Source organism: Gymnoscopelus braueri, assembly GCF_963280865.1.
Source record: "Gymnoscopelus braueri genome assembly, chromosome: 20".
In the NCBI taxonomy this organism is placed as follows: domain Eukaryota; kingdom Metazoa; phylum Chordata; class Actinopteri; order Myctophiformes; family Myctophidae; genus Gymnoscopelus; species Gymnoscopelus braueri.
This window is the reverse complement of record NC_137622.1, coordinates 36,857,980-36,885,386: the sequence shown is the minus strand read 5'-3', so window position 1 is coordinate 36,885,386 and position 27,407 is coordinate 36,857,980. Positions and strand designations below refer to the sequence as shown.

At 40.7% G+C, this 27,407-nt stretch overlaps 1 protein-coding gene across 1 annotated transcript; it reads left to right on the top strand.

Moving 5' to 3' along the window:
• Positions 1-1,108: 1,108 nt before the first annotated feature.
• sfxn5b (sideroflexin 5b) lies at positions 1,109-24,838 on the top strand (the record flags this gene model as incomplete). Its single annotated transcript, XM_080416192.1, has 14 exons — positions 1,109-1,168; positions 10,605-10,673; positions 11,049-11,126; positions 12,320-12,346; positions 12,490-12,544; positions 12,648-12,673; positions 14,078-14,131; positions 15,074-15,130; positions 15,689-15,754; positions 16,181-16,271; positions 17,298-17,413; positions 19,395-19,480; positions 23,784-23,901; positions 24,761-24,838. 14 exons carry the CDS (start codon positions 1,109-1,111, stop codon positions 24,836-24,838), a joined length of 981 nt encoding a protein of 326 aa, XP_080272318.1.
• Between the last annotated feature and the right edge of the window lie 2,569 nt (positions 24,839-27,407).

Here is a 27,407-nt window from a genome sequence, read left to right as displayed (position 1 = left end):
TTTTTTTACACCTGTGAACCTGTGATGTGACAATAACGTGTATTCAGATTTAAGTAGCCTATATAAACTATAAAGTAAGTCTTCTACAACATTTAGCTATTGGGAGGCAAACAAATGAAACATTCAGTGAAAAAAAAAACGAATCCGCGTTTCCTACCGGGCCACCGTATCACACACATTGACACACAGTAGCCTATTATCTGCCGCATATCTCCCTCTGCAAGGTCAATCAATACAGTGTCCGTTATGCAATGACTTCAGCGTGTGTGTGTGTGTGTGTGTGTGTGTGTGTGTGTGTGTGTGTGTGTGTGTGTGTGTGTGTGTGTGTGTGTGTGTGTGTGTGTGTGTGTGTGTGTGTGTGTGTGTGTGTGTGTGTGTGTGTGTGTGTGTGTGTGTGTGTGTAAAGTAACCAAGTAGGGCCTACATTTACTCAACTACTGTACTTGAGTAAAATTTTGAGGTATTTTTAGGCCTTTACTTTAGTATTTCCAATGTTAAATACTTGTACTCCACTACATCTCAGAGGCAAATATTGTACTTTTACTACAACTAGTTAGTTACTTTGTAGATTTTGATCATTAACACAACACATAAAATGTGTTGCGATTGACACTTTTTGAATACATATTGAACATTGTGAAATGGGACATTCTGCACAATGAGTACTTTTGACTTTTCGTACTTTAAGTCCATTTTGATACCAATATTGTGTAATTTTACTCAAGTAATTTTTTCCCCCCGGACTTTTATTTGTAACGGAGTATTTATACATTGCAGTATTGATACTTAAGTAAAACATTTGAGTACTTTGAGCGTGTGTGTGTGTGTGTGTGTGTGTGTGTGTGTGTGTGTGTGTGTGTGTGTGTGTGTGTGTGTGTGTGTGTGTGGTTCAACTTTGTTATTGCAAAAGAAAGTGGACAAACCCCCCCCCCAAAAAAACTACACATCCCAACAGACATAGCGCGATCACTATAGTTTCACAGTGAGTGAGTGTAGTAGTAACATAGTAACGGTTCACTCTAGTTGAGAGCAGAGAGATGCATGATAGCCTCCTCCAACAGATACACTTCATTCATAAATAAGCGGTTGTTGGAGGAGCGTGATGATGATGGCGGAATCAGCAGCATGTCCTCCAGGGTTCCAGCTGGGAAGACCTCGCTATGACCAGGTAAGTTTTAAAAAAACCTCTTTATTTAACAATGTATCTCAATTGCATTTCGTGTTGGTTCGCAGATCGGATCAGCATCCATGGATGCGGGGCTTATGGAACTGGAAGGAATGCACCGTGAAAGCAGTGCTTCTGCACTGTGCGTGTGTGTGTGTGTGTGTGTGTGTGTGTGTGTGTGTGTGTGTGTGTGTGTGTGTGTGTGTGCATTCCTGGGTGGATGCTGCATGCATGCTGCAGCGAAAGTTGCCTTTGATGCGCGTCGTTGTCTTTGTCACTCTGTGCAAAAAGAATCCACTGAAACCAAAGCATCCTAATGTGAGAAACTTTGAGGTGTTGTTGCTGGTGGAATGTGGGATCAGAGTAGTTTGGGAGGGTTGGTTGGGTTAAACGAGTTGTCTCGTGTATCGTTATATTCACGATGATCTTCTTCGCTATATATCGCGGTTTCCCCTGCAGCTTTGCAGAGGGGTGACCCAACACCCAATGACACTATGTCCTATAGCTCTGGACTCTACCAATAATAATAATAATAATTAAGTAGGCTAATTGTCTGTCAGCATTTCCCTCATGCATTTGTGTGTTCGTTCCTTTAGGCTAACGGTATTTATAATCTGGTAGTTTTCTATACTTGCATTTATTAATGCCACTTTAATTCTGAAAATGTTGCTTTTGATACTACTAATTTATCTTTGCATATCCAATATGCAAATGATTAATTAATGCTCACTGCACTTTCATCACCCTTTCCAAGTTTACCCCAGAAATGACAGTTAGTGGACTGTTGCCCACGGATACAAGAAGACTCGGCACTATTAAGGAAAAGTGGGCAAAAACTTGCTATTTTTTCAAAATGTTAAATAATAAAACAATATATAAATATATGAAAGATCTTTAGTAATGCAAAGTGTACATGATGTGAACATGCACAGTACATCATTATCAGACTTACATTTACCCTTCAACTTCCTGTTTATGTCCAAAATGATTGGATTTACTACAATTTGTAGCAATTGTAGAAATATTAGACATTAAATGTCAAATGTTCAATCATGTTCCAATCATGTTTAGCCTACTTTACATTACTTTTTTTTTTTTTTTTTTACTTTTTTTTAAACATTTTGGACCAAACAGCCAAATTGACATCAAGGTGCCCAGTCTGCCCACTCTTCCTTAGTGCCCACTCTTCCTGTTACCTTAACCATTATCTTATAGCCACTTTGGCTATTCAAAAATAGCAGATATACAAGCTCGTAGCGCGAGATATGTGCACATCTTTGAATATATATATTTTTTAAAGAATTTTTTTTTCTTTGCTTCTGGGGATTCTACAAATGTCTTCTGAATCCTAACAGTTTAAAAAATATATATATATATATGTTGCTATAATATCAGTGGTTCTCAAACCTTTCCATGTCAAGGACCCCCAAAATATGTATTTGGCCGCGGACCCCCATCTCAAAATATGTTGTTCCAGGAACCCCCCAGAAGCAAAGATTTGAGTAAATAAAATCGCTTTAAAAAAATATATATATATATTCATAGATTTGCCACAAAAAAAAAATCACGATTTTTCGAAAATAGCAGATCTACAAGCTCATAGCGCGGCACTCGTGCCACACTATGAACTTGTATATCTGCTATTTTTGAATAGCCAAAGTAGCCTATAATATAATGGTTAAAGCATTATCTTTCATCCTGAAAAATGAGTTATTGTTTTCCATCTCTGAAACATAAGGTGACCTTCATGTTGGTTCACACAGTATGTCAAATCAACTGATTCGTGGGTCAGTTAAGGCAACTCTCCAGCGATATTAAGACAGTGACTGGAGTAGGGAATTATTTACCTGATAGTGCTGCTCGATCAGAACAAAGTCCATAAGCAGCATTTGTAAATAAGCCGTGGTGGGAAAAGTACTCAAATGTTTTACTTAAGTAAAAGTATCAATACTGTAATGTAGAAGTACTCTGTTACAAGTCAAAGTCCGGAATGATTTTTTTTTACTTTTACTTGAGTAAAAGTACCAAAGCATTGGTATCAAAATGTACCAAAAGCAAAAGTACTAAAATGTTTGAAAATAGCAGATCTACAAGCTCACAACGTGTCGCGATGTGACACGTTGTGAGCTTGTAGATCGGCTATTTTCAAATAGCCTAGGTATAAAATAGGGCTAAAGTGGTTAATGCATGTTTTATAACGTAATAATTTATATCAGCAAAGTAACTAGTATTCTAAAGTTTTCAAATAATTGGAGTAAAAGTAAAAATATTGCCTCTGAGATGTAGTGGAGTAGAAGTAAAAGTATAGACAATTGGAAATACTCCAGTAAAGTAAAAAGTACCTCAAAATTGCACTTAAGTACAGTACTTGAGTAAATGTACTTAGTTACTTTACGCCACTGTAAATAAGTCACTGAGGTCTTGGGTCCGTTATTCGTTCTGGTCCGTTATTCGTTCTGGCTAAGCGCGCACAACAAGTGTTATTATTTTAACTGGGCAATCTTGCAGTGAATGTTGAAAACTGGGACATTGTAGTGTTTTAGAGCAGGGGTCTTCAACAGGGGGTCCGGGGACCCCTAGGGGGTCCTCAGAGTTACTACAGGGGGGAGCGCCAAATCCTTGTGTGATTTGTTTTTACATCAACCACTTCAACCCTAGAATCCCTATTCTGAGGGTAACATTAGCCGAAAATAGCCGATCTACAAGCACACTGCGAGGCGTTGTTAAGTTGTTATCGGACAAAAGCTAAATTTTATTTGTTAAAAAACTTCATATCGATTTGTTACAAGGGAACCAAATTTATCAATGAAAACCTTGCTTCTCGATTATTCGGTTACAAGTCAGTCATTGGTTCTTAAATACCTCATTATGTCCAAAACTGTTGCTTCTTCCCAACATTAAAATAAAAAAATTGCAAAAGTAGCCGATCCACCAGCTTGTGAATCTGCTACATTTGATGCTTTTGTGTGACGCTGTAGTATGGTCAAGTAGGGCGTTAATTTACACACAAAAAAGTAAAAAAATATGTTGATAAGAGGTTTCAGCAACGATATCCGTTTGGATGATATATATATATATATATATATATATATATATATATATATATATATATATATATATATATATATATATATATATCTTCGGTCAATTGCCCATGCAGCTCTTACAGCTCCTTGCATCAAAGCAGATGAGAAAATGAGGCCAGTCTCTTATTGAATCAGCCTTTATATAAATGTAGCCGTGTGTGTGTGTGTGTGTGTGCGTGTGCGTGTGCGTGTGGGTGGGTGGGTGGGGGGGTGTGTGTCTCTACTCTACCGTGCTCCATCTCTCAGAGCCCCAGCCTTGTTTTGTATTCCCAGGAGAGCTGGAACACATGCATAATTAACACAGTTCTTCAAACATGGAGCCTCTGCTCTGCTGCTACCCCGGTGTTACAAAACAGCTCTGCTGTGCTGCAGCACACAGTCACACGGCCTGGTCTCTCCTGTCTCCAGGGTTGGTGAAGACATGTAACATTATGAATTATATAGGCCTGTCACAATTACAATTACATAATCGCCCAATCGCAATGATTTGAGATAATCGTAAATGATGTTGCATAATCGTTTCCACGTTGAAAAATATTCCCAAAAAATAGCTGAGATAGCAGATCTACAAGCTTACAACGCGTCACTTGGTGGCGCGTTGTAAAGCTTGTAGATCAGCTGTTTCTGCAATTTTGACATTTTTGTAGATCAGCTGTGCACTTCTGCTATTTTAAATGATTAAATATGTCTGTAAATTGTTTGTATATTTAAGTTATTTGTCCTATCTGACCTGTGTTTGTTTTCAAACAGCTCATACTATATACTATAATACAGGTTGTAGACCACTCTAAAGCCCCTTACACACCGGGGGGCGAATTTTTCATGCGAATAATACGTTTTTTTTTTTAAAAGTCAATGCAAGCTTACATGGAGCGAAAAGGCGAAAAAGCGTCTTTTAATTATTCGGAACGAGTTAGAATTTTGCGTATTATTTGCATATTCGCCGGTGTGTAATGACCGTTAGACCTGAGTTGTCTCTGTACTTGGATGTTTTTGGTTCCAGAAAGAACCTTTCAGACCCACCATTTATTTTAATGGTTCTAGAAAGAACCGATAACCGCTTAACCGCTTAACCGATAACCCTGCCTATATACTGTACTTTATTGACAGAGTCTCCCAGGGTTCTGTCTATGGCCTACTTGGTCTGCTGGGTTTTCCCCTCGACACACCAAATCCCTTCGTCGAAAATAGCTGCCCTACACGCTCACAATGTGTTGCCTCGTTGCGACACATGCTATTTCCGGTGAATGTTCGCCTATTCAAGAGTCAAACATGCCCAAGATTGGGTCCCCAAATGATTGTTCTTTTGGGGGGGATGATGATTAGCTTAATGTGCAACATTGTTTTCTCACTCAACAGTAAACAAACCAACATGCAGTTTTTAAGGTTGTTTTATTACCTCTAAAATGAAGGGAAAAAAAAAATACAAATTGGTCAAGTTGTCAAATATGACCTAAGAAAGAGGCAATATCTTTTTAAATAGACGATCTACAAGCTCGGCTATTTTCTCAATATTTATCTGCGGAACCGAGTCAAACTAAATGTAATGCCTCAACTCCTACAGTTCCAAGTGCTTGTCAGGGTGGGGGGTCCCCAGTTCAAATATGATTATTTGAACTGGGGGGCCTGAAAGGTTTGGGAACCCTTGCTCTAGAACCATATGAGGAACACGAAGAACCATTCACTATATAAAATGGTTCTTTAGTAGGTGATGGTTCTTCGTGGAACCATACAGCCATTAGAGAACCATTAGAGAACCATTACGTCTCTATCGGGTGGACTTTTCAGGATTCAAAATTCCCAAAACAGCTAAAGTAGCAGAGCGACAGCTCAAAACGCGTCGCTTCGCGGCGTTTCAACCTTGTAGATCTGGTACTTTTGATGCTTTTGTGTGACGCTATGTGGTATGCAGTGGTGGGAAAAGTACTCAAATTCTTTACTTAAGTAAAAGTACCAATACTGAAAAATAGAAATACTCTGTTACAAGTAAAAGTCCAGAATTCAAAATGTATTTGAGTAAAAGTACAAAAGTATTGGCATCAAAATGTACTTAAAGTACCAAAAGTAAAAGTACTAAAATATTTGAAAATAGCAGATCTACAAGCTCACAACGCGTCACGATGCGACGCGTTGTGAGCTTGTAGATCAGCTATTTTCAATAGCCTATGTATAAAATAGGGCTAAAGTGGTTATTGTATGTTATATAATGTAATCATTTATATCTGAAAAGTAACTAGTAACTAACGTTTTCAAATAATTGAAGTGGAGTAAAAGTACAATATTTGCCTCTGAGATGTAGTGGAGTAGAAGTAAAAGTATTGGAAATTGGAAATACTCAGGTAAAGTACAATTATCTCAAAATTGTACTTAAGTACAGTACTTAAGTAAATGTACTTAGTTACTTTCCACCACTGGAGATAAGAGCTTTCTGCCCGACAGCAACGATACATTTTCTGTGTGAACAGGCCTGTGTCAGGGGTGAAGGCGTAATCATTTCGAACGGCATAAAAAACACTTGAGATTTTCACATGCATTTCCCCTTTTCTCGTCCCTCGGGAAGGGGTTGAACTTTCCTGCCCCTTCAATCTGAACCTGACACTTGAAAGATAATTAAAACGGACAAGAGTGCATTTTTACTGTCTTTTCCACTGTGCTGCCTGCCTGCCTGCCTGCCTGCCTGCCTGGCCGCGCTTCATAAGTGACAAATGGCTCGGAGGAATCTGATAGAAGCTGCCATGTTTTTTTCTTTCCCTCCCATCTGGTTTGCCAAAGAGACTCTTGGCATGCGCTGCCATCGGGGCTTTTCAAACCGTTGGCACAAAGGGTTTAGGCCTGCCTGGCTGGCTGGCAGACAGTGCCCACAGACTTCTGAAAGGGAACAGAAAAGCAAATGCTTTGAAGCAAGACCCCCTACTTACATTTAGACCTGTCACAATTATTACACGGGCTAATGGCCTGATTGCAATGATTTCAGAGAATCGCAATTGTTTTTGCATAACGATGTTGTCCGGCAGAAACCTCTTATCTCCATATTCTTACTTTTTGAGTTTTTCTCCTGTAAATTAACGCCCTATTGATTATACTACAGTGTCGCACAAAAGCATCAAAAGTAGCAGATCCACAAGCTGGAAATCGAGCTTGTCGATCTGCACCTTATTTATTTATTTATTTGTAATCCTGAAAAGTAACAGTTTTGCCCATGAGGTTTCCACCCGACAGAGACGATAATCGCCATCTGTTGAAAATATGCGGAAAAAGCTGATCTACAAGCTCGCAACGCGTTGCGAGCTTGTAGATTGTCTATTTCTGCTATTTTTTAGAAAAACATTTGAAATTATAACATTTTTTTTATACAGTATGTGGCCTGTTTTGGACACAAAACAGCACATTATTTATTTTTGATTGTTGGTACACCGGTCGTTGCCACTTGGTATATCTGCCCTGTGCATTTTTTTTTTACAACTCCTAAAAAGCAAACAGAATTATTATTATTATTGTATGTTAATGTTTCAATGTACAAAGCCACCTACACAATTATCATTAATCACAAGGATTCATACTGTATGTAGGATGACAATTACTTACACTTAATCTTATTACTGTCTTTTCTCCCATGGGTTAGGGTCTGTGCAGCCTTCCATATATCTAAAGCAGAGGTCTTCAACAGGGGGTCGGGGACCCCTAGGGGGTCCTCAGAGCTACTATAGGGGGTCCGCCAAATCTTTGTGTGAGAGGATTTTTCCCCCTTTTTTTCACAACTTTGAACCCTAGCATCCTTATCCTGAGGGGGAACATTAGCCGAAAATAGCCGATCTACAAGCTCACAACGCCTCGCGCTGCGAGGCGTTGTGAGCTTGTAGATCGGCTATTTTTGGCGAAGAGGTATAGAGGTGTAGAGGGGAAAAAGAGAAAAACAAGTTTAATCTGAAACAAATTTCTACAATATAGAGGGGGGTCCCTGCTTCATCTCTCTCTCAGCTAGGGGGTCATTAGGATGAAAAGGTTGAAGACCCCTGATCTAAAGCAGGGGTCTTCAGGTCAAGGACCTCTTAGCTGAGAGAGAGAGAGAGATGAAGCAGGGACCCCCCTCTACATATTGTATAAAATTGTGTCGCAGATGAAACTTTTTCATAGATTTCATAGATAGCTTACTTGTCGTGTCAATTAATGTTTTTTGGTTTGTTGACTTGTCCTTTCTATTAATATGTTGGATTCATGTTAATGTGTAATTTCAGACTTTTAAACCCTCAATACTTGGTAAATGTGACCATCGGCTCCGTACTTGGTCTGCCCCCCCCCCCGTACAACAAAACGCTTTGCCGAAAATAGCAGATCTACAAGCACTGTGCATGTACAGTATTTTCAGCGAATGTTCCCCTCAGAATAGGGATGCTAGGGTTCAAGTGGTTAATGTGAAGGAGAAAAAAAAAGGTTGCTATCACACAAAGACTTGGCGGCCCCCCTGGCCTGTAGTAACTCTAATGACCCCCTACCCTAGGGGTAAGAAAGTCATTTCACTGCAGTCACATTAGGCATTGCATTGCTTTGTTTGGTATTTAAAAAAAAAGAGGCTGTATTATTACCAGTGGCGGAAAAAGTACTCAAATGTTTAACTTAACTAAAAGTATCAATACTGCAATGTAGAAGTACTCTGTCACAAGTAAAAGTCCAGAATTCAAAATTTACTTGAGTAAAAGTGCAACAGTATTGGTATCAAAATGTACTTGAAGTAGCAAAAGTAAAAGCACTAAAATGTTTGAAAATAGCAGATCTACAAGATAGCCTAGGTATAGAATAGGGCTAAAGTGGTTAATGTATGTCTTATAATGTAATGTTTTTTATCTGCAAAGTAACTAGTAACTAAAGTTTTCAAATAATTGTAGTGGAGTAGAAGTACAATATTTGCCTCTGAGATGTAGTGGAGTAAAAGTAAAAGTACTGATTTTTTTTTTTTTTTTTTTTTTTTTTTTTTTTTTTTTTGGAAATACTCCAGTAAAGTAAAAGTACCTCAAAATTGTACGTAAGTACAGTACTTGAGTAAATGTACTTATGTTACTTTACTTTACACCACTGGTCTGGGAAATAAAAAAAGAGGCTGTATTACTGTGTTGAACTAAGCTACTACATTTATAACCTCTTTTCATAGGAACCATAATGGGTTTTCAAATCCTGAACCTTCCCTCAAATAAAGCATTTGGAGGTGCTGCTACTATTCGTATTCATCAAGTCATTGAACTTTAGCATCATTCATGGTTAAAGGTAACTGTTGGCTTCTGATGGCCATGAAATTCATTAACTCTCAAAAACAAAAGCCAAATGGAACAAAGCAGTCCACTGTGTGTGTGTGTGTGTGTGTGTGTGTGTGTGTGTGTGTGTGTGTGTGTGTGTGTGTGTGTGTGTGTGTGTGTGTGTGTGTGTGTGTGTGTGTGTGTGTGTGTGTGTGTGTGTGTGTGTGTGTGTGTGTGTGTGTGTGTGTGTGCGCGTGTGTGCGCGTGCGTGTGCGCGTGTGCGTGCGTGCGCAGCAAATCAGTTGAACATCAATTCACTTATAAATGATTAAACTTTGTTCATCCTGTTTGTCTCTGTGTTCTCTATGAAGGTTATCCATTTGCAGAAACAAAGGGAGGGTTTGATATGGTCGCTGTGGGGTTGGCCTTAGATCAAGACTATCGTAGATGTATTTTATCGATTTTGACATTTTTATATCTACGAGAGTCTTAGCGACCACCCCCCCCCAGTGCGCCCTGGACTTTCACCAGTAAAGTCTGTATTTCTCCGTACTTCTCCGTTAACTAGCGGTCCGTAGTCTTTGTGCAATGTATTAAGGCCTTTGCAGACAGGGTGTGATTGGTCAATCAGTTTTTTACCGCATGCGAAAAGACGCACAAATCTAACTGGGTTCAATTGGAAAAAAAAACACACCACCGCAGCCACTTGCCGCACGGCAAATTCGGAGCCGGTGTGCATGAGGTCATAGAGAACCATGTGTTCTTTAAAAAAATGATATTGTCCCTTTTATCCGTGCGAAAAACGCACCCTGTCTGCAAAGGCCTTTAGTCTGTATGGTTCAATAAAGAAGTGTTTTAATCCCACCTGTGGCCAATTCTGTCGGAAGTTCCCAATGGGCGGTATTGGCGGGGCGCATCCGGTGAAAGCCGGAATGACACACCCGGAGTTTTGTAAACGAGGGGGAAAAAATGGCGTTCGGCCACAGATGGGATTAATGCACTTCTTTATTGAAAAATACAGACTAATACATTGCACAAAGACTCCGGACATGGAGATACAAGGTTTCTGCCCAACAGCAACGATATCATCTGTCTCTAACCAAGGCGTCTTTTTGTCTCTTCCAGGGTTCTTACCTGGGTCGTCTGAGGCATTTTGTAGACATCATTGACCCCAGCACCCTCTTTGTGTCAGAGGTAAACATTACACTTCAATCCACTTACATTTCACTATATTCAACCAGTGGTTGTCAATTTGATGACCGGCAGCGGTAGGAGACACAAAGAGTCTCCTTTGTGTCTCCTACCGGAACCGCTGCCTACCGGTCCGCTGGTCATCAAATTATTGGCTTAGGAATGCGACAAAAACTAAAAAATATCCATGAATTCAAGTCTCCATGGGGTGACTAATCGAAAGAAAAAAGTATTTTTTTTGGGTGAACTATCCCTTTAACCACTTTAACCCTATATACAGTACATCAGCTAATTGAAACTAGCTTTGTGAGCTTATATTTTCTATTAGAGCCTTTCCTGTTCTAACTCAGACAAACACACCCCTTTGTCCGTCTGTAGAGGCGACTGAAGGAGTGCATCCAACTGCTGGACGATTTCAAACATGGCACGCTTCCTCCCGGAGTGACAGATGGCCAGGTGAGTGCTGCTGTGATACAATACAATTACAATGTAATGCAATGCAAAACAGTACAGTACAGTACAGTACAGTACAGTACAGCGCAATGCAGTGCAGTGCCGTGTAATGCAGTGCAATGCCATAATGTATTAGTACCTATGCTGCTACAGTACAAACATCTATGCATTCTGTCGCTCCTTGTGCATTGGATTGATGCCATGAAGATAATTGTTACACTTGCGTTCAATGACAAAATAAATCATCCATCCATCCATCCATCATCCATAGTACAGTACAGTACAGTCTATTGCAGTGCAATGCCGTGCCGTGCAATGCAATGCAATGCAATGCAATGCAATGCAATGCAATGCAATACAAAATCACATGGTATGATTCATTATAATTCAGCGTCCCGGAGGAAATGTATTGCAAAAGCAGCACAGTTTTTATATTTGAGCATATATTTATTTTTTTTATTTTATGTTTTCTTATTTTAGCTGAATGTTCCAAGATGCAGATTATCAAATCAAGTCACATAAAGTCTGACATCCCATGAATGTGCTCTGCTACATCTAAAGCGTGATTTATGCTTCGTCACATGCCGGCATTTTGCACAAAAGATGTCTTAACCACCTAAACGCCAGCATCCGTATCGTGGGGAAGGCTTTCACAGATCGAGAAGCTTGTCGATCTGCTATTTTCAGCGAAGGCTTTCCCCACAATAACAGAAAACAGAAAAGACACTACCATAAAGCCCTGAGGGACTCTCAAACATAGGGTTTAAGTGGTTAACCCATTTAGACCCGAGGCCGGTTCCAAAACACCTTCTAAATCCTGACCTAAGCTTTCCGAATAACAAAAATTATAATGCTGCTATATACTGTGTTTATCTAAATCAAATCAAACTTTAATTATATTGCACACTTAAAAACGATTGTAGTCGTTTACAATACAACAAAAACAATAGAATCAAATACAATCAAACAAACAAACAAACAAACAAACAAACAAGCAGGAGGTGATCAAGTTAAAATAGAGCTCAGCTGTGATTAAAAGCCAAGTCGAAAAAGTGAGTCTTAAGGAGGGACTTAAAATGTAGCAACAACTACACACAGACCTGTGTTCCCGACTTGAAAGGTATAACAACGCAGAGGTGCTCCAAGTCTAAATGGGTGTAAAATGCTGATTCATTGTCCTGTTTTATTTTCCGTAGCTGTGGGAAGCCCAAAAAGTCAAGCAGGTAAGTGCATGGGCGACACCCCAGATGTCAGCCCAGGGTGACTGCGATTCCACCATGATGCACCCACAGCAACAACACATTGTGGCCGTAGCATGGTGACAGCTAGCGTGGTGACAACCGTGTCATGCTCTGTCCCTGCACAGGCCATCATTCACCCCGACACAGGCGAGAAAATCTTCATGCCATTCCGAATGTCAGGTATGACTCCATGATGAAGATATCTGTGCACAGCTCAACCATTAAATCCCTCCATTACTATTATTAATCCATTGTTCTTTTTTACGCCTTATAATTTTTACAGGTTATGTGCCATTTGGAACACCAATCGTGAGTCTTATGAGATCCATGTTTTTTTTATTTTATTATTTTCATAAATGATTTGTATACAATATTCAACTTTTTGCACAAAGTTGACTGCTGTATGTTGAATGTTCATTTTGCCAAAAAAAAACCTCATTAATAGGGCTGGGCAATTAACCAGAGACAATATCGAAACCAATATATAGAACCAATAACCGACATGTACTGTAGGATAACCATGAAGCAGTGTTTTTTTCCCCAGATAGAAATGGATAGTTTTGTTTAACTCAGTAGTTAAAAATGTCAGGATGAGCTTCAAATCGGCTGAGTTTAGCTCGAACTGTATTCGGCTTTTGCAGCATGAAGAATATCGTTTTTCAAAGCTGGTAAGGTACTGTAGTGTCGAACGTTTCACAGCTAAAACAGAACAGAGAATTGCTTCTCTCAAAGAGCCATATAGTTTCACACTATAAGCGCAGGTTTATCACAAACACTACTGTATGGGGTTCAGCGACCAAGATTCAATCGTGTTCTATTGAACGGTCAAGCCAAAGATAGACGAGAAATATGCTCTGTGAATGGCAAGAAGGGAAAAGTTTAAAGTAAAAAAATAAATAAATAAAAACTTGATTTAAATGTGGTTTAAACTTGCCCAGTTGAACCCAGATAGATTTTCTTTTATAATGGACTGAATCGATTAGGCTGATTAACCACTAACGGTCATTTCAGACGGGAAGCGCCTATGTAATTCATTTTCAATGAGAGGCGGGCGATTATTTGGGATGCGCGGAGAAGTTGAGGGGCGGTGAGGCGAGCGGGGCGCGTTCCCGCGAAATCTTCGCGCTTGTTTGCGCACACGCGCCCGGGCGGCAAGAGCTGGATTGTGGTGAGCTTTTCTTTTCCCCTGCACCGCGCAGGAGGACAAAACAGCAATGATCGCGGCGCGATCCCCGCTGATCTGTAGACCTTTAACCCTTTTTATACTTTGTTGTAAATTGGTGGTGTACAAAAATAGTGAAAATAGCTGACTATTATCCCTATTTAAAAAAAAGAATAATCATTAAATAATCGTAATCTAGGCGAGGAGAGTTTGAAATCGGTGTTGTCGGGCAGAAACCTCTTATCTCCATATTCTAACTGTTTATGTTTTTTTGTAAATTAACGCCTGACTTGATCATACTACAGCGTCACACCAAAGGTAGCGGACGCGTTTCGAGCTTGTAGATCTGCTACTTTCAATACTTTTTTATTTGAATCCTGAAAAGTAACAGTTTTGGACATATGAGGAGACGAAATAATAGTGTTATGGATTGAAGTCGTGTCGCCCAGCCCTGCCTCATTAATAGCCTTGTTTGGGTCTTGGTGAAATGCATCTTTGGGGATGATACATTTCAGCCGATAACAAGCTGTTTGTATCCTGGTTCCATTCAGGTCATTGGTCTGCTCCTTCCTAATCAAACAGTGGTTTCTACCATTATTTGGCAGGTACAGTAACAGTAAGAATAAGAAAGTAAGAACATTGTTTACAGTTTGTCAGCCAGCCATTCCCAACCTATGGGTCGGCGCCCACTGGTGGGCCATGAGGATATTGGAAGTGCGCCCCCAAAATAATAAAAAACACTAACGATGATATTAGAGGTAGGGTATTTTTTGGGGGTTGCTATAGAGTTCAGTAACAGGGGATCTGCCTGTCTCTCCAGCTCTTTGATAAACAGACAATATGTTCAGGTGGGTTGCCAATTTCAGCCAATCAGGAGAGAGTATCCAATTTTTATAGTGTTCCAGTTCCAATTGTGTCTGCTCATTTCTTTGTGTCACCACTTCCAATTTCACTTGCTTATCCTGTGTCCTGTGGGAGTTCTCTCTCCTGGTTGGATAAAAATGTGCATCCCGACCTGAAAATGTATTTTCTGTTCATTAAAGAGCTGGAGAGACATGGAGACTCCTGTATACTGAACAAACACTCTATAGCAATGAGTACTATCAGAATACAGAGCTATTTAACATTTACTTTAACCAAATTATATCACTACCCTACCTTTAATATATTTTTAAAAGGATGTAAAAAACATCAAATCCGGAACACAATCGATTGTTTGATCATTAAAATAAACAATGCTCTGAAAATGCACGCAGCCCACCCATCTGACCACTTAACACGGCAGGGTCCGCATGTCAAGTGGTCAGATACGTGGTTTAGATATGGGTGGGCTGCGAACGCTCGCGAAATTTTCAATTGGGCCCCTTGATCCAGGAATGGTTGGGGGACCGCTGGCTTATGTCATACAATTTGAAAACACACATAAGAGCCACAACACTGTCTGTCTGTCTGTCTGTCTGTCTGTCTGTCTGTCTGTCTGTCTGTCTGTCTGTCTGTCTGTCTGTCTGTCTGTCTGTCTGTCTGTCTGTCTGTCTGTCTGTCTCCAGTGGCTGAATCAGAGTCATAATGCCTGTGTGAACTATGCCAACCGCAACGCTACCAAGGTAAGAGATATTCGGTGTGCAGCACAAGCAGTACAAAGAATAATCCGGTCAGTACGAGTCAGATACAGTACATAAAAGTATCTGTAAAGAATACCATATGAGTAATAATAATAATAATAATAATAATAATAAACTTTATTTATATAGCACCTTTCATGATATAAATGCAGCTCAAAGTGCTTTACAGAGCAAAAAAACGAAAACATAAATAACAAAAATAAAACATGGCAAAAAAACAATGGCATAAAAAGAATGCCTAAAACAAAAGGCAGTGAGTCAAGCAAAACAGTAAAGACATGAATAACAACACAGAGATTTAGAAGAAAAGAAAATCAACTAAAAGCAAGAGTGAAGAAACAAGTCTTGAGCTGTGCTTTAAAACTGTCTACAGAGGGTGCCTGTCTTAGGTGTAATGGGAATTTATTCCAAGCCGTCGGCCCGTAGAAGCAGAATGCTGCTTCACCGTGTTTTTTATATGACATTTCGGTAAGTAAGTAGCCTTGTATCAACAAGTAAAATATGTTTATGTAATCTTGTATTATTTTGCTCCCACACCAGCCTACGCCTATGTCCAAGTTCCTTCAGGGTTATGTCGGAGCAGTGACCAGTGCCGTGTCCATCGCAGTAAGTGTCCTCGGATTGACCACGTTTTTTTATTTTATTCAACCACTTATATTGTATTATGCCCCATTCATAAATGTTCAAAAATAGCAGATATCATACAAACTTGTTTTTATGTTGGGATGCAACAGACATTGTGAGCTTGTTTGAGAATTTCTGACAACAACACATAGGCTGCTAAGTTGCTGATACTGATTTTGTAAAACAAAAAGTCAAATAACGGCATACTGTATATATCTGCCCGACTGATGTATCGGTCTGGTACAGCACACAATTAACGCTATAGTGCTAAGGACCTATGGCTTTAGACTACTAGTGTCAGTGATCATTGCATAGTAGAGGCAATATAGGAGCTTTGGTAGTGATATTTTCAATTAAGAGTAAGGACATTAAGATCATCAGTTTTAAACCATTGCTGTTCTTTTGAAGGTGGGACTGAATGTGTTGATTCAGAAGGCGAACAAGTTGAGCCCGGCCACCCGAACGATCATACAGAGACTTGTCCCCTTCCCAGCTGTGGGTACGTATTCATAGTGCCAGCTATATGACCACAGTGGTCTGTCTGTCTGTCTGTCTGTCTGTCTGTCTGTCTGTCTGTCTGTCTGTCTGTCTGTCTGTCTGTCTGTCTGTCTGTCTGTCTGTCTGTCTGTCAAGTAAATAATGTGAAAATGTTAAAGCCTGATTTATACTTAGGTGTGCACCAGTGTCACGTGGTACACATAAAAGTACTGAAATTAGCCGATCTACAAGCTCACAACGCGTCGCGATGCTCTCTCCCTGTATGTCCTCCTCAGCCAGTGCTAACACCTGTGTGTCTCTCCCTGTATGTCCTCCTCAGCCAGTGCTAACACCTGTGTGTCTCTCCCTGTATGTCCTCCTCAGCCAGTGCTAACACCTGTGTGTCCCTCCCTGTATGTCCTCCTCATCCAGTGCTAACACCTGTGTGTCCCTCCCTGTATGTCCTCCTCAGCCAGTGTTAACATCTGTGTGGCCCTCCCTGTATGTCCTCCTCAGCCAGTGCTAACACCTGTGTGTGTGTCCCTCCCTGTATGTCCTCCTCATCCAGTGCTAACACCTGTGTGTCCCTCCCTGTATGTCCTCCTCATCCAGTGCTAACACCTGTGTGTCTCTCCCTGTATGTCCTCCTCAGCCAGTGCTAACACCTGTGTGTCTCTCCCTGTATGTCCTCCTCAGCCAGTGCTAACATCTGTGTGTCCCTCCCTGTATGTCCTCCTCAGCCAGTGCTAACACCTGTGTGTCCCTCCCTGTATGTCCTCCTCAGCCAGTGCTAACACCTGTGTGTCCCTCCCTGTATGTCCTCCTCAGCCAGTGCTAACACCTGTGTGTCCCTCCCTGTATGTCCTCCTCAGCCAGTGCTAACACCTGTGTGTCCCTCCCTGTATGTCCTCCTCAGCCAGCGCTAACACCTGTGTGTCCCTCCCTGTATGTCCTCCTCAGCCAGTGCTAACACCTGTGTGTCCCTCCCTGTATGTCCTCCTCAGCCAGTGCTAACACCTGTGTGTCTCTCCCTGTATGTCCTCCTCAGCCAGTGCTAACATCTGCAACGTGGGTCTGATGAGGCACAACGAGCTGTCTGAGGGCATCGATGTCCTGGACACCGACGGTAACGTGGTGGGGTCGTCCAAGATCGCAGCCAGGCAGGTGAGTGATGGCCGCTTACTGCTGGCTGGCTGGCGGGCCTGACAACACCGTGAAGTTAAATAATAAAATGAATACAAATAATGCATAATAATCCATGAAGTCCAATCAATCCATTGCTTGTTTAATTGTTTGGTCATTTACACCAGTGGTTCTCGGCCTGTGGGCCATGAACCAGAAATAGTTGAGAACCCCCAGGCTTATACCAAGGACCCCCAAATTGACACATATTTTGCCGCGGACCCCCATCTGAAAATATGTTGTGCCAGGGACCCCTGTCCTTTTTTTTTTATAGCAGAATTACTACTGGCTATTTCTGAACAGCCGAGGTATAAAATAGGGTTTAAAGTGGTTAAACTGTTTTTTTGCTATATTAAATCATATTGCTGCGGGAAACACCCCCTCAAGGAGCCCTTGGGGTTCCCCCGGACCCCCACTTTGAGAGCCACTGGCTGTAACTGACACAGTTGTAGCAATCAGCACAGATGGATTTTGAATGTAATGGATTTGTATTAAATGCTTTACATTGTGCACTGCCCAGTAGTGTTGATTTTGACTGCAAATTTTTGTTCAGTTTTAGTCATAGTCTTTTGAATCAAATTCCATTTAGTTTTAGTCATAGTCACCTGAAATGTTTTAGTTTTTGTCTAGTTTTAGTCGACTAAATATCATAAGATTATAATCGACTAAATCTACAGTTGATTTAGTCGACTGAAATGTATTTTGGCAGTGCCTTGATGGGGTCGTAATGGCTGATTTTACACTTAGTTGCATGCTGAAAATAGCCGACAGGCTCACAACGCGGTGCGCTGCGACGCGTTGGGAACTTGTAGATCTGCTATTTTCAGAGCGCAACACCCGAGCGCAACCAAACATAAAATGACTTGTCTTTTAGTTCTACTGGATCTCTTCTCCACTAGATCCCTCACTAACATTCTAGTCTAGTTTTTGTTTGTGACGAAATTGTCTATATTTAGTCTTAGTTTTAGTCGTCGTAGCTTAGTTTTTATTTCGTTTTTATTTCGTTTTCGTCAGTGAAAAAAGGTAGTCGACGAACATTTGTGGTCATAGTTTTAGTTCATGGCAAATGGGTTTAGTTCAGGTTGTCTGACGTTACCAGAGGGGCGGAAATGGAAAAGCAGGTTGCCGTCAATTCCTGTTAGTTTCACATGTTTACACCTTTCACCGCCTTATCTGTCCAATCTCCTGGGGATGGAGGATGACATCCAACACAGTTCAGCGTTTTGAAATGAGGCATACCACCTGCCTAGTGTCAGGGCAGAAACCTTGTATTTCCATATTTCAACTCGTTTTTTTCCCCCCGTAAATCAATAGCCTACTTCGTCGTACAAGAGTGTCAGGAAAAAGGTGAAAATAGCAGATCTTCAAGCTCAGAACGCGCCACACTGCCATGGGTTGTGAGCTTGTCGATCTGCTATATACTTTAGAAAACATTTTTATATAAATATAAAAAAGGCTATTATAGAACATTTTTGAAAGTGAAAGCGGTTAAGGCTGTCTGTGGGGGTTTTTTTTTTCACACAGAACCAGGAGATAATTTGATCCCAAGATTTACTGCTCCATTGACTTGCTGTTTAAGTATTTGAGAAATCGCCTGTATCTCGGCTCCCTGTGTTTACGGCTTTATGTATTTTTGGCGAGACATGCTATTTTCAACGGCGTATAACAAGCGAACGGGAGGCCGCGATGACATTGTTTTTAAGGTAAGAAAATCGAAAAAAATCGCTGGCAGTGGGTGCACGCAGCCAGAAATAAGGCTGGCAGTGAAAGAAATAACACAATAAAGGCTGAAAGGATAACACAATAAAGTCCCGGGGACTTGTTTCCATTGTGTTCCCATTCAATTCATCAACATAGCATAGGAGAAAAAGGAGAAAAAAATTGGCGGTACTGAATGACACCTCCTTTCTATGGGAATTTTACATTTAACCTCCCCGGTGTTCTCCTGTGTCTCCCCCTACAGGCCATCATGGAGACTGCCTTCACGCGGGTGGTCCTGCCCATGCCTATCTTCGTCCTGCCCCCCATCATCATGTCATACCTAGAAAGGTGTGTAAGCTAAGTTGTTTACCGCAGTGGTCCTCAAACGTTCTCATGTCAAGGACCCCCAAAATTATATGTATTTGGCCGCGGACCCCCATGTCAAAATATTTTGTTCCAGGGAACCCCCCCCCCCCAGAAGCAAAGAGTTGAGTTACAAATGTTTGCTTTAAAAAATATAATATAAATATAAATATTTCAAAGATTTGCACAAATCGTGATTTTTCAAAAAAATTGCTATGAGCTTGGATATCTGCTATTTTTTAATAGCCAAAATAGAAAAGGTTAAAGTGGTTAAAATTATTGTGATGCTATATTAACACATTTAGCTGGAACCCCCTCAAGGACCCCTGGACCCCTACCCATTTTGAGAACCAATGGTTTACCACATATGTACACACACATAAAAGATAATTCACTTTCTATTCTATACTGTAGGTCTATTCTATGGGTAAAGGAGTACATTTAAGCCAAAGCAGCACTTAATCATGTTGTAACTAAATAACTAAAGCTGGCCTTGCACTACAGGATTTGTTATCTTAAACGATTTTGAAATCTGATAGCATCACACACTACAGGATAATCTTATCAGATTATCAGGATAATCTTATCAGATTATCCTGTAGATTATCAGATAATCTTAAAGGAATCACACACTACAGGATTCTATCCAGATTCTCGGGCTTGCCCAAACACAGCAATAATAAATAATAAATAATATAATAATAAAAAAATATCACCGGCCAACGTGGCCGGCTGCCTTGCTCCGCGATATTATTATAATTATTAGTAGCCTATATTATTTTGATATTAAATAAAGTAACACAACATTACAATACGTACATTTTCAACCATTACACACGCACGCACGCACGCACACACGCACGCACACACGCACGCACGCACACACGCACACGCACACGCACACGCACACGCACACACACACAGACAGACACATTGGTCGTTACTGGATCGATTGCAGCTGCTACTTGTGCAGAGAGACAGACTGCTTGAGATCGCTAAACATTTAATGTGCTGCTAGTTAAAGGTAGGGTAAGTGATTTACTTTGGTTAAAATAAGTGTTAAATAGCTCTATATTCTGATAGTACTCATTGCTATAGAGTGTTTGTTCAGTAAAAGGAGTCTCCCATGTCTCTCCAGCTCTTTATTAAACAGAAAATGCATTTTCAAACTTTGTGAAAATGACCTGAAAATGTACTATATTCTGTACTAAAGAGCTGGAGAGACCCCTGTGACCGAACAAACGCTCTGTAGCAATGATTACTATCAGAATATAGTACTTTAACCTTTTTAACAAAAAAAAATATATATACAGTATGTTACAGGGAAATTGGCATTCCAGGGAAATTAAAAGGGAGGCGCTTCTTTTCACCGCCCCCCAGGCAATTCTGTAGAACTAACGCTAGAGGGCAATGCAAGCCAAACATGAGCCCTACACCACACACGCACGCAGGCACAAACGAGCACGCACACACACACACGCACGCGCGCGCGCGCGCTCACACACACACACACACACACACACACACACACACACACACACACACACACACACACACACACACACACACACACACACACACACACACACACACACACACACCCGCGAACAGCCTTATTCCATGCAGTTGAAGCACAAGGGGGCGAGGCTGGCGGGCTATGTTAGTGCAGTGAGTGGCAGTTGGGGCAAACGCAGTCCCCACAACATCATTTACGATTCTGTGCCTATCGGTACATAACTCGGACGGCGCTGATTCGACTCAGCAGACCATCGGCCGGTCGTCGCGGGCACTCGCGCGCTCGGGCGCGACGCCTCGGCCTCAAGGTCTGCTGAGTCGGCGCGCCTCCATCATGGTCCAAAACTATACTTTATCAGCGAAAAGAAGTAGTCCGCGGTTGTTTGAAAATGTAATGTCCCAAGCGGGAGTCAAACCCAGACTCCCAGTGGTGGTGGAAGGGAAGTCCAATGATTATCGAAGTGCGCCACTGAGGCTTCCTGGTTGCTCTCTTGTTGTTCTCGTTCTCGTCCTCGCATCAAAGCCCAGCCTCGCAGCCCCGTGCCTAAAAACAAGCGCTCCCCTTTCGATTTCCCTGGAATGCCAATTTCCCTGTGACATATATATCACTTACCCTACCTAATAGCAAGAGAAATGACACACTATCCAAAAGCATTAACACATTCCATGCCAGAGTTTAATATCATAATGTACTCACCAGTGCCAGCGATTTATTGTTGTTTTTTAGTTTTTTTCACGTCGCCACAGACAAAGCTAAATCCGTTAAAATCGCGCGTTCAACTGTTTGTAAACACATAGGCGATCCGTCTGAGTCGACCAGTGAAAACCGCTTCGAAATCCGATCCGCCATCTTGTAGGTACAACGGTTTATGTTAAACAGAGATCAGCGACGAGAAAAATTACAACCGAGAAAATGGCGTTTTAGTGCTTTGGAGATGGATGGCAACGAAAATATCCGGAGAAGAATAATTCCGCTTCCGGTGGTGCTACAATGAAATGTGGCATAGCAAACGAGGCCTACAATGAAATTTCAACCTGTGAGTAAAAAAAAAAGAAAAAAGACCACTTCGCGTAGAACTACGCGACTGGCACTCTGCGCAATTAAGTAGGTTCGCGTAGATATACGCGACTGGCACTCAGAGGATAATATGTGACCATGCTCAAAACAGGGCATTTAAAGATGAATATGGACAACAAACTATGTGTTTATCTAACGTGGTGTCATCAATGCAAAGCCGTTGTGTGTCATCGGCTACACAAGTTTTGACTGCTTGCAAGCCAAGGAATATAGTTTTAAACGGCACCACAAGATATGAAGCATGGAATGGGAACAGGCAAGTTATATAAAAGTTTAATAAGCATCCTTCAGTTGGGGATAGATTCTCTATGGACATTATAGCTATAATAGCCTATCATATCTTTGAACCCTCACACTAGACGATATTTATGCCCAAGATTCGCTCCCGATCTAGGCTGGGGTAGACACGCCGGGAGGGTTGTTTCAGACCCTGATTATCCCGTAGTGTAAGGCCACCTTAAGTATACTATATACTGCCCGTACAAATGTGCTACGGTTGCATTTTGTATTTGTAGGTCTCAGACAGACTCCGGTGTCACATACTGTACCAGGGATTGATCCATAGGCCGAGTCACACAACACCAACACTGATATTTTAATGATAATAATAAATATTCTAAATCTAAAATCTATTTGTATCTCTGAGAGTATATAACTAAGGGTCAATTTGGTGGCGTTTGTACTCTCTCAGCGTTAAGGTGCTGTAAGTGATATTTTTGTTCCTGAAAAAGAAAAAGTATTTTATTTGTAAATTGGTATCCAATTTGTATTTTCTGATTACTAAATAGCTGGAGAGACAGGGAGACCCATGTTACTGAACAAACATTGAATAAAGAGCTAACAATGCATGTGTACTGTGTACACTACTGTATATACTCTCTATTTATTTGTTTATGTAGACGGTAGACACCGTATATCAATGAACAGTACATCACAATGTAATGTAAAATACACAGGTTACATGCATTAACCACTCGAACCCCCAGCATGCCTATTCTGGGGGGCGGGGGGGGGGACACTGGCCAAAGATTGCCGATCTACAAGCTCACAACGCAGATCGGGTATTTTCGGCGAAGAGATTTGGTGTAAGACGGGGGGGAAAAGCGATCAACGTACGGTTTGTAACTCAAGCCCGGGTTTAAACCATTCAATCCAGGAACGCATCTGTGTCACTTTAGATTTCTTTGGCTATTAAAACATAGCAGATATACAAGCTCATAGCCCGGCACCGACAAATCTTCGCTTCTGGGGGATCCCTGGAACAGCATATTTTAAGATGGGGGGTCCACGGCCAAATCCATATCATTTTGGGGGTCCTTGACATGAAAAGGTTTGAGAACCACTGATTATAGCAACATAATTGTTTTGCTTTTTTTTTTTTACTGTTAGGATTTAGAAGACATTTGTAGAATCCCCCAGAAGCAAACATTTGAATTACAAATGTTGGCTTTAAAAAATATATATATTCAAAGATTTGCACAAATGTTCATGTTTTTTCAAATAAATAGCAGATCTACAAATGTATATCTGCTATTTTTGAATAGACAAAAGTATAAAATAATGGTTATAGCAACAAAACAAAAAAATCTAACACGACACAGTACGCGTTTCCCGGTCTTAATGGGTTAAGTGGGTTTCAACGCAGCCCATTGTCATTAATAATATGGTTTCCATATATATATATATATATACTAGGCTCCAGTTCCTCCGGAGCAACCGCAGATTGATGCTGCCCATCCACAGCCTGGTCTGCTTGGCTACGTTCAGCCTGTCTCTGCCTCTGGCCATCAGCCTCTTCCCACAGATGTCTCAGGTACAGTGTATGGATATAGGCTGCCAATGCTTTTCCGCTGCTGTTGCTTCTATACTGTATGTGTATGTAGGCTTCAATCCAGATGGTTCAGGAGGGGGGGGGGCAGGGGGGGGGGACAGCTGGGCTGGAATTGAAATTACACACACATCACTTGACATTTACACCACCCCCTCCACCACACACACGCACGCGTGCGCACGCACACACACACGCACACACACACACACAGTCTCTTCTTCTCTCCCCACCCAGATGGGGTCTTCTCACATCTAATTAACGGTCGGAATGATTTCAGGGTTTACTGACGGATCTGCAAAACGGCGCCGTTACTATGGTCGCTGCTGTCGTGGGCCGAAACCTTGTATCAACATATTTATATATATATATATCGTCTAAGTCGGGGGGGGAAACCTCATATTATGTCCAAAACTGGTACTTTTCACGATTCAAATTCAAAAACAGCAAAAGTAGCAGATCTACAAGCTCGAAACGCGGCGCTCCGCGACGCGTTTCGAGCTTGTAGATCTGCTACTTTTCATGCTTGTGTGTGACGCTGTGGTGTGATCAAGTAAAGTAGGGCGTTAATTTACGGAAGAAAACACAAAGTTAGAATATGGAGGTTTCTGCCCGACAGCAACGATATATTTATATTGAACCAATGAAAAGGATTAACAAAGAGCTTGTGACTAAATAATAACTAGATTGGATCCATTGGTACTCAGTTTTTATTTTTTTATTTTTTTACATTTCCTGAAAAGTAACGGTTATGGACATACAAGGTTTCCTCCCGACAGCGATGATGTGCTCAATTCCTACCAATGTTCTTGACTTAGACATTTTTTCCTTTCCCTTTGTGCAGATTGATGTGTCTCACCTTGAGCCGGAGATCGCCCGGGCCACAGACTGCAAGGTGCTGACCTACAATAAGGGCCTATGATAGATTGCACTGCAGGAGAGCGGAGGACAGTCAACCAGGATGATATGTAAATTGAGGCTGTGCTACGAATTGCTGTCATGGATCCCCCGCCCGTCGGTCCCTATAGGGTTTTCCATTTTATACAACCTGTCTACAGGACAAGGGACCTTTTTTCTGCTGCATTAACATAGTGCACTAACCGGTGCTTATACGCCATGGAGAAGGAAACATGGTAGAGAAGGCAACCAAAGGCAGCATAATAAAACAGATTAAGGCAAGGCAAGGCAAATGTATTTGTATAGCACATTTCTACAACAAGGCAATTAATTCAATGTTCAAAGGGCAAGACCACTTTGGTAGAGGTGTGGGTTGTGTACTGTAGTTACCTTGCCATGATGTAACTCCAAAGGTGGACAAGAAATAAAAAATAATTGCTCCATTGATTAGAAATTGATAATTGAAAATATGCTCCTCATTGACTTACATTGTACGCTGAAACAGCTCTCAAAGTCACTCTTTTAGCACATAAACGAACGCAAACAAAGTTGATTCAGACAATGATAATAGAACATCACCAAACCCAGTACTGTTTTTTTTTATATATAAAAATGTCAACTTCCTGTTGATTTTGCTATTTTTATTAGGAAGAAAACCCGGACTGGATCCATGGATCAACGGGAAGGTAACATTTTTAGATACAAAAAATAAAACAGTACTGGGTTTGGTGATGTTCTATATTGTCTTTGTTTGCATTCGTTTATATGCTAAAAGAGTGACTTTGAGAGCTGTTTCAGCGTACAACATACTGTAAGTCAATGAGGAGTATATTTTGAATTATCAATTTCTAATCAATGGCGCAATTATTTTTGGAGTTACATCATGGCAAGGTAACTACACACAACCCAAACCTCTACCAAAGTGGTCTTGCCCTTTAAATAAAACATGGTCTCGCGAGCTAGACTGTTGCCTCCCACAATTTTCGAATGCTTACGTCATCCGGTCTGGTCCACGGAAGCGCCGAAAACGGGAGTTGTATTTCCAGACTCTCTCTATAGCATTCGGAGATTGTGGAATAGTAGTCTGGCCACGAGAGACTTGATAAAACATTTATGAAATGTTTAATTCAGCATTCTAATGAGATACTGCCAACGTGAATTATGCCATTCAACCAGTGGTGGAAAAAGTACTCAAATTCTTTACTTAGGTAAAAGTACCAATACTGCAATATAGAAATACTCCGTTACAAGTAAAAGTCCAGAATTCAAAATTTACTTGAGTAAAAGTACAAAAGTATTGGCATCAAAATGTACTTAAAGAACCAAAAGTAAAAGTATAAAATGCTCACAACGCGTCGCAATGCGACGCGTTGTGAGCTTGTAGATCTGCTATTTTCAAATAGCAAAAAATTGGAAATTTGAAATACTCAAGTAAAGTGCAAATACCTCAAAATTGTACTTAAGTACGGTACTTAAGTAAATGTACTTAGTTACTTTCGACCATTGCATTCAACAGCTGTAATTTTGTCAATTGAAACAATGAGCCATTGTGAAGCTTGTAGATAGATAGTAATGCTAAATGCTTAAGCTTGTGAAAGGCAGCCAGCTGCATGATTGATTGATTAATTGATTGATTGATATCTTTATTGATCGTGGTCTCCCTAACAATGTGAAAATGGTAGAGATGAGGTCGCAGGTATTGTTTTTTTCTAGCAGTGAAGTATAATACCACGTTAGTTCTGTTGATCCGGAACACAAACAATTTGTTGATCCTCAAAAATTGAACGTGTTCTGAAAATGCACACGGCCCGCCCATCTGATTACTTAAAGGGATAGTTCACCCCCAAAATGACTTTTTTTCTATTGATTAGTCACCCCATGGAGACTTGAATTCATGGATTTTTTTTTGTTGTTTTTGTCGCATTCCTAAGCCAATAATTTGATGGCTAGGCTTAGGAATGCGACCAAAACGGGCGAGCCGGTGCGAACGCTTTCAAGGTTTTTCCAGTGGACTGTGAAAAGGTTGGGAACGACTTTTCTAAAGTATGTACTGTACTGTATCGACTTTGATATATCCTTCTTAACTAGCCTACTAACTAAAGGGACAACAGCAGGTATACTCCACCGTCTGATTATTAACCTATACGAGCTGTTATTATATAGTCCTAATGAATAACTTATTTTGCACAATATTTTGCACATGATCTTAACATAACACTGAATATTATCGTACCGATGATCCAAGTACTGTAGCGTTCTTATATTCCTTTATAAAATGCTGTTTCAATATGTATACTAATGTTTGCTACTCAAACTTTTAATCATGTTATCTAAATAATATAATAAATCCTTGTTTTTTGACTCCCTTTCTTTTCTCTGTCGTAACACATATAGCTACATATAGCTGTACAGTAAAGGTACAGTAGGGCAAGTGATATTTTTTGTTTAAAAAAAAAGAGTTGTTGTTAAAAGGCACTGTATCTGATAGTAATCATTGCTATAGAGTGTTTGTTCAGTAACAGGGGTCTCCCAGTCTCTCCAGCTCTTTAATAAACAAACAGAAAATACATTGTCAGGTTAGTTGCGAGATTTCA